This window comes from Oreochromis aureus, linkage group 7 (assembly GCF_013358895.1).
Source record: "Oreochromis aureus strain Israel breed Guangdong linkage group 7, ZZ_aureus, whole genome shotgun sequence".
Lineage (NCBI taxonomy): Eukaryota > Metazoa > Chordata > Actinopteri > Cichliformes > Cichlidae > Oreochromis > Oreochromis aureus.
The window spans coordinates 15,292,772-15,300,535 of NC_052948.1; the positions used below are offsets into that span (position 1 = coordinate 15,292,772).

General features: G+C 38.2%; 1 protein-coding gene across 2 annotated transcripts in view; it reads right to left on the reverse strand.

Annotated features, from left to right (window-relative positions):
* The window catches only part of LOC116326738 (anoctamin-9), a 15,301-nt gene extending 7,792 nt beyond the window's left edge, over positions 1 to 7,509 (reverse strand). The window contains exons 1-11 of one of the 2 annotated variants that reach the window (XM_031748142.2): positions 7,359 to 7,509; positions 7,127 to 7,245; positions 6,359 to 6,442; positions 6,119 to 6,241; positions 5,890 to 6,026; positions 5,523 to 5,572; positions 5,371 to 5,429; positions 4,176 to 4,255; positions 1,570 to 1,704; positions 1,406 to 1,499; positions 1,252 to 1,312 (exon numbers count right to left, since the gene is read on the reverse strand). In XM_031748142.2, coding sequence (XP_031604002.1) covers positions 1,252 to 1,312; positions 1,406 to 1,499; positions 1,570 to 1,704; positions 4,176 to 4,255; positions 5,371 to 5,429; positions 5,523 to 5,572; positions 5,890 to 6,026; positions 6,119 to 6,241; positions 6,359 to 6,442; positions 7,127 to 7,147 — 844 coding nt within the window. In that variant the 5' untranslated portion in view covers positions 7,148 to 7,245; positions 7,359 to 7,509. Of the gene's footprint in view, positions 1 to 1,251; positions 1,313 to 1,405; positions 1,500 to 1,569; positions 1,705 to 4,175; positions 4,256 to 5,370; positions 5,430 to 5,522; positions 5,573 to 5,889; positions 6,027 to 6,118; positions 6,242 to 6,358; positions 6,443 to 7,126; positions 7,280 to 7,358 lie in introns of those variants that run through there. The other variant, XM_031748141.2, reaches the window with a different exon arrangement.
* Positions 7,510 to 7,764: the final 255 nt, after the last annotated feature.

Genomic DNA, 7,764 nt, shown 5'->3' on the forward strand with positions numbered 1-7,764 from the left:
CAGTTTTCCTGGCCACACTTAAAGTGCACACACATTCAGTTTTATTTTCTATTAAACTCATAATAGAGTTCTCCATGTTTGTGATTGGCCAGATATTACCAACACCAGCAATTAATTCAGTGTTAAGCTGTCAAGTTGCTAATTACCTTTGTGTGATTATACAGCCTGATTAAAGATGTTAGTCTAAGTGAAGCCAGATAATGGAAAGGTGTGTTGAACTTGCTTCACAGTGCAATACCCACTGTGTGTAGCTCACTGGAAGTATTTTTTGGTGTTGTTTTTATCGGATTATTCTGCCTCTTCCTATATGCAGTGCCTTTTATTTGATTGTGAGTGTGAATTAAAGTCTTCTTTTATGAACAATTCTTTTGAACACTTAGACAAGAATCTCAGCTTTTGTGTTAGTAGCTGAGTCCACCTTAACAACTTTTACATAAACATGACAGTTTCAAGGTTGAACTAACTTGAATGTGAACAACTACTATTGAAAGAGGTTTAGTGTACAAAATCTTTACTTAAAAATAAAAAGAATGTCAGAAAACTCTAGTCATTCTCTGTGTCAATTGTCTTATAATAAACTCCTTATATCTACCTATAAACTGTCACATGTCAGCTTTTGGAAGTGATTTTGAATGAAAAACGGTGTGTTACTTTTTTTAATTTAGTTTTTGATTGGGTGTTAAAAGAGACCTTCATACAGCATAATCCAAATAATATCATGTCTCACTTTTCCTTTTGCCCTATCCCACTCCTCCCTACAAACCAGTTCTAGCTCATTCTCCTCAAACCCTGTGCTACTTAACACCTCTGAAGCATGATTGGATAAATCCTTAGCTTAAACATTAGAATTTAATATTAGATGAAGTGTGATTACAGACTCTAAGCATCTATAAAAACATATAGATACTAAAAGCAGAACAGTGAAAAGCATTTATATGTTCTTATAGATGAATGCTCGACCACCCCCATGGCCAGATGGCCTGCGCTGATTAAGATATGAGTAGCCAGGAAGAGTAGGTTCAGTGATGTGGCATCTCTTGGCAGTGCATGTCTGAGCAATCATAAAAAGACTGGCAGTTGAATGAGATAGATCTGAGGCTGATGAAAGACTTGTCTGTACAAAATGTCCTGTATGTTCAGGCAAATATAAAAAAAACAAAACATAATTGCATTCTTATTTTCTATTATTAAATTATGCTATTGCATGATTGTGTCTATCTCAAATATGGATGTGAATATTGACAAACTCACCCCATATTGCCATGAACATCGCAAAGAACACTGTCCCTTCGTTGTCAAACAGTAAGGTCACCTGTAAATAGAAAAAAAGCCGTAGTAAGCGGTGAATGTACAATCACATTGTTCATCTATTTCACAATAAATGTAATGATGTAAAATGATTTACCTTGGTGTAAATGCAGGTTTCATTGAGCTGCCATGCTTCGCAACCCTTGTCACAAAGTGGACACATGGTTGTGTTGGAGTTGCAAACCTCATTTCTAAAAGATTTAAAGTTTAGGTCATTACAAAGGAAAGATGTACTGTATGCAGATACAGCATGAAACTTACAGGAGGGGTGAGTGTTTGTAGTAGGAGATGCCATAGAGGAAGATAATGATCCCTATGATAGCAGGTGGGACTAGGAGAAATGTGTACCAGCCCAGCCACAGGAAGTACAAGGCCACTTTTTCTCCAAAGTAGTTCCTGACACAATAAAACACAGTCAGATAGAAAAAAAATAATATACATTTATGTCTTGATGCATGCTCAATCATCCAGGTAAATAAACCCCAAAAAGTTGATTCTGTTCGTCTGGACGTAGCATTTTGTGGGAGAAACATTTCGTCACTCATCCAAGTGGCTTCTTCAGTCTCGGCTGACTGCAGGTTTCCCCAACCTTATAAACAGCACATTTGTACAATGACTGAAACTAGCCCACTGAAGGAACAATGGGCTGGGAGGTCATGTACTGTTTATAAGACTGGGGAAACCTGCAGTCAGCTGAGACTGAAGAAGCCACTTGGATGAGTGACAAACGTTTCTCCCACAAAATGCTACGTCCAGATGAACAGAATCAACTTTTTGGAATATACATTTATCATTTCTTCTGAAACAAATGTGGATAAAAATGTTCACTTCACATTAACACATTTCTTAATGATTTTATGCATTACTGATATAGGACAGACTTTCTTTATAATAACTCATCTCACTGTATTTATCTACTTTACTGGCAAACTTTATGTCAGTGTACAGTTTATGCTATGCATAACATAACACGATATAATATGCACTGTGTATAGTTCTGATAATAGGCAGTGGTCAGAATAGTCAGTATGACATATTTTTACTGCAAGGAATACATAATTCACTTTTGCACCACAGCTGAACTCCACTGACATTAATGATCCCTTTATTTCACCAACAGGTCAAAGCTTTAGTGATTCTAGCACTTTGTTTTATAGCCAAGTATCTACTTAACTAATAGCATTTCCAATTACCTCCAGTGTTTTGTATGTGTGTGCGAGCGCGCGCGTGTGTGTGTGTTTATTAGTAAATACACTGAACTCCAACACCTTAGTAAAACTTGAACCTGCTAAACTGCAAGATGCTAGCAACGACTTGTTGAGATTTGCATCATTGCCATGCAGCTAAGCCTCACTTAGTTAATGAAGTTGCTGTAGACTCTTTAAGTGTCCTGTCTCCATATGCATTTGTTCTTGCCAAGTGGCATTTAAAATAATTACAGTCCTGAGAGAAACAAGTACTGCAGTGATGTTCTGTCACAGAGGTTAGCTGATTAGCTTATAGTGCAGCACATAAGTGAAAAATTCTTTGAAAAGGGGTTACAAGCATCAAAATGTGCACATTTGTAACTTTAGAGCTATTCATTTGGAAAAATCACATGACCAATTTTAGGCTCAAATTACTGATTTACCACAGAATTTCAACCACTGGTGAATTGTCAGATGTTTTACTTTTAATGTATATGCTTCTGACTATAAGTATGTTAAAGTTATAACTTAAACTTCTTCAGAGTTTTTTTTTTGTGTCAAACAAAACAAAAGAACTGAAGTGCCACATAATATGTTGTAAGTTAAAGGATAATCCTTTAACTCTTGTAGTATTTTAACGCAACTCGCTTCAGGCAGAGCATTCTCATTCCAGACGTTGGTTCAGGCATTCAATATTCATCAGGTGCTAAATTATTCTCATGCAACTTCATAAAATTCATGTATTGCGTGCATAAAGTCTCCTTGATTCTTGGCTCAGTTCTCCCATTCCCAAACCCTACCATCAATTTTTTTTAAATTATTAACAAGCTAACACAGAGAGACAGACAACCATTTACCAACAGACACCTTAGTGACCAGTTAACCTGATGAGCAGGTATCTGGACAGTGCCAGAACCACTGCACAAATGAATTGTAATTTATAGAGGCACTTTTTACACTTTTTGCAAGCTGCATCCACAGATACTTTTTTAATACTCTTGCTCACACACACACAAACCCAGATGGATCTATGAGGGGCTAGCCCAGGTTTAGTATCTTTCCCACGGACACTTCAACATACAGATGCAAGAGCTCGGGACCAAACAACCAACCATCATAAACAACAAGATTTTAGGGGGGGGGTCATTTTAGGGGTTGAGAACTGAGTAACCAGTGAGAAGAATAAGAGGTCCACCCATAATATTGGACTGAAACAGTATTACTTCTGCTACTACACCCCATATCATGGGGTGTAGTAGCATCAACTATTACATAACATCAACTATTTCCCTGTAATATTAACTTATCTGTTGCACTACTATTATAAGAGCTAAATAAATTCTGAAATTGTATCTGTAATACCAACTGACAAAGAAGCTAAAAATGTTTACTAAGTGTTGTTAAATGTATAAAAGATATCATATAGACAAAACTGCTGCTGTGACACATGGTTTATGTTTTAGATACACCTGAATCTAAAGACAGAGACATCTCTGCTCTCTTCTAACTCAAACCTCCATGAATTACTGTACATTATTTTAAAATCATGGCTCCAAACAACAGATTCATCATGTTCATGACATGTTTGCTGTTGTCTTGTTTGGAAACCAATTATGCGGCAATAACTGGAACAGTATAGAGTGCAGAATAATAAATAGGCTGTTGTGCTGCAGTCCAAACCTGACAGCAGTTATGGGTTGCCCTTGGAGACAGGCTGTCCACCGTGCCCATCCCGCCTTCAGTTCTCTCTGTTTCTTTTTCTGAAAGCAGAAACACACAAAATCAAAGCAAATCAGTAACATGTAGAAAATCTTTCTGCAAGCTGCTTAGCAAAACACACAGTTACACTGAGAACAGAAGCTTTCTTGTGTGAATATGTAATCTGCTGGCTTTTTAAAAAAACAGATTTCAACAATTAAGGGCTTCTAAAACCAACTCGACCTTACAAGCACAAAGCTGAGACTGTAAGATACTTCATTTTAACATACATGTGCTTGTAAAGGCGACACAACAGACTGTGGCTCACGTCCGTGCTTACACAGTAACATGTAGTATTCATCAGCAATTATGTACACACACATACCCATATATTCTCGGTATTAGATGACTCACAGCATTAACATGACTCGCAGTGTCTATGTGAACAAATACTTTTTTTGAGCACCACTATTCTGTTTTGAGAGGCCATTGCCAAGTTTCAGTTCATTAAGCTTTCGAGAAAACCTCAACACTTAAGCAGCCATGCGAAAAGCAGTGGTTTAACAGTTTTTAGTGTCACTATCTTAAGCGTAGGAATGTGTGGACCCACATAGAGAAAACAATGGCAAACACTGATTTATGTGATCATTCTTATCTGACTTCATATCATTGTTACTCCTACGGTGACTGCTTTTATTCTTGGCTATAATTATCACTCTCCATGGATATCATTTTTGAAGCAGAAGAAGACCATTTATTTTCTTTCTTTTTTATACTGTAAAGCAATCAGCAGCCCTCATTCTGCCCATGTCTATACTGATCATGTCACTTTTGTCATAGTACTTTATATATAAGGATATAACCGGAAGGTTGCCGGTTCGAGCCCCGGCTCAGACAGTCTCGGTCGTTGTGTCCTTGGGCAAGACACTTCACCTGCCGCCTACTGGTGATGGCCAGAGGGGCCGATGGCGCGATATGGCGCGAACTGTTAAACCACTGACTGTGGCTACAACTGTAGCTTGCCTTCACCAGTGTGTGAATGTGAGAGTGAATGAATAGTGGAATTGTAAAGCGCTTTGAGGGCCCTGAAAAAGCGCTATATAAATACAATCCATTATTATTATTATTATAAGACTTAAAACCCAGAATTAAAAGAAAAACAAACAAAATATTTCACCTCATGTAGACAGAACTTGGTCTCAAAAACCTTCATCTTTATGAGCTCCCGTAGATTTTCTGTGCAGATTAAAAGGTAAAGAGAATGATAACAAAAATATTCAGGGTCTGGTTAAATGCAAAGGATCTGGGTTGTAAATAATTCTGTCTCACCTCCTGAACGAATTCTGGTGTGACCTAAGATGAAGTGCACAATCCGTATCCTGAAACAAGGACAAGAATCACTCATGCAGCTGATCGTAAAGTAAAAATGTCATTAGATTAGTGCATCTTTATTGATTCCGTAAAAAAGGCATTTTAAAGAGACAACTGGGCATGCCACTTTGATAAAAACACAAAGGCGAAGACCTAATCTAAATACCACATGGTCAGAAAAATTTGGAAATAAATTGCTTGAGAACAAGTCTATTGTAATGATAACACAACACAGTGCAAATAAACACTGGGATGCTTTAAGTGTCAGTAAACAACAGCAAGGAATGTTTAAAATGCCAAAAATAGTTTCAGTGGCCTTGTTTACCTTGTACTGAGAGACACTGCGCTCTGATCTGAGCTCCAGTTGCAGGCATCGGACACCTTGAGCAGATACCTGTACTTCTCAAAGATTTCCTTGGGCGCTTGAATCCCATAGAAGACGAGATTATCATCTATGATTTTCTAACAGGAGGACATTAAGACAAGATGAATGACTGTATGGATGAAATGTATATTTTATAGCAGAAATGTTAAGTGTACTATTAAACACCCACCGTGACTTTGAAGTTCTTTTTTTTTAGCTCTTCGATGAACTCAGTTTGCTTCCTGAAAGTCTCTCTCTCCTGGTTATTAATCGTTTTGGCAACCAGGACATAGTCATAAGAGAGTGGAGTGTGCTGAGTGACAAAAAACAATAAGCCAAAATCAGAAATTATTTGCTATAATATATGCATTAACATGGCCAGGACTGGAATTATAATTATATTAAACTATAACTGTGGACAATGGCTTACCACTGGAGGAAATGATTGCTGTTCATTGCCATTTTCTTTTACCACTCCCAGTATCTCCAGCATTTCGATACTGGACATACTGGACTGAAGCATAAAAAACAATGAACAATGTTACATTATGAAATCACCGGTGCTGATGTAAATCCACGTAACACATTAAGTCGTGGTTTTAAAAATGGCATGAAAAGTATGTGGTAAAGACTTTTGTCACAACAGATGAGTTTCATGAGGCCACTGATTTGTGATACTGTGCTTGTGAAAGTAAGCAGGAAGGTTATCACCTTCAAAAGAATCCAGTCTAACGATAACACGGGGGCGTGACAATGAATGCCACTGCGCTGAGAAAGCAAAGCACAGAGAGCTAATCTAACCTGAATGAAAGACATGGCGTGCTCATATAGTCTAGCAGTAGGTCCAAATCCATGCTTTCTTTCAGTCCTCAGGGGATTTTCTCACTGACACACGTACATCCACAAACAGTGAAGTCATGGCAGAGGCAGCACCTGAACATCCTGATTCATACGCAGGCCAGATAAGCGTGAATATGTTCTGACCTCATCTGACTAACTTGATTTAAGTGAGTTTGTAGTGGGTTTGATGTAATGACTGCTTGATGAAGCTATGTGCAGTCATGATAAACAGCAGGGCCGCTGATAACATAAAATCTGTTAATGTGTGAGGCGGCCTCAGAGCATCTTCACTACGTAACGATTAAAAAAAGAAGAAGAAGAAGAAGCATCATTATTATTCATGAATCGGATCACCTACCTCTCTGTTGTGGAGAGGCATGATGAGTCGGTGCTGAATGAAGCAGTGACTTCCCGGTTACAATAAAGCTTCGATCACCATTCACTGACACCAAAGCCTCAGCTCACCGATTTCTCCAGCTATAAAATGATATGATGTCTCTTCAACAACCAGTAGGCAACTTCCGGATTGCATCTAAGATCAGCTGCGGCGTTGTTTCACCAGCAGAGGTATGTATAAAAACCGACTCTACCTGTTGCTGATGTCACGCCATCTATCTTTACAGCCTCCACCTTCTTTTGTGATCACTCAGTCCAGGGGGAAAACCAACAAAAAACAAGACAGAAAAAAACACAGTGTGATACCAAATAACCCCAAACACAAAGAGCATACAGCCCGGCCAGTTGGACTACCTCCTTTTGACTTGACAGGTACGATGGAATGGCTTTCCTTCTCTTTTTTTTTTCTTTTTTTTTCTTTTTGTTATGCCTCCTCCTTCTCTCCTATGAGCAAAGTACCATTTATCCACCGCTAGATGGAAGCAAACACACTGGCTGAAACCGCCTGTTAAACCCCCTGACTTGGCTGTGACTAAATCGTCCTACACACCATTGTCAGCACTGACTGTGACATTTACAAAATAAATAAATAAATAAAAA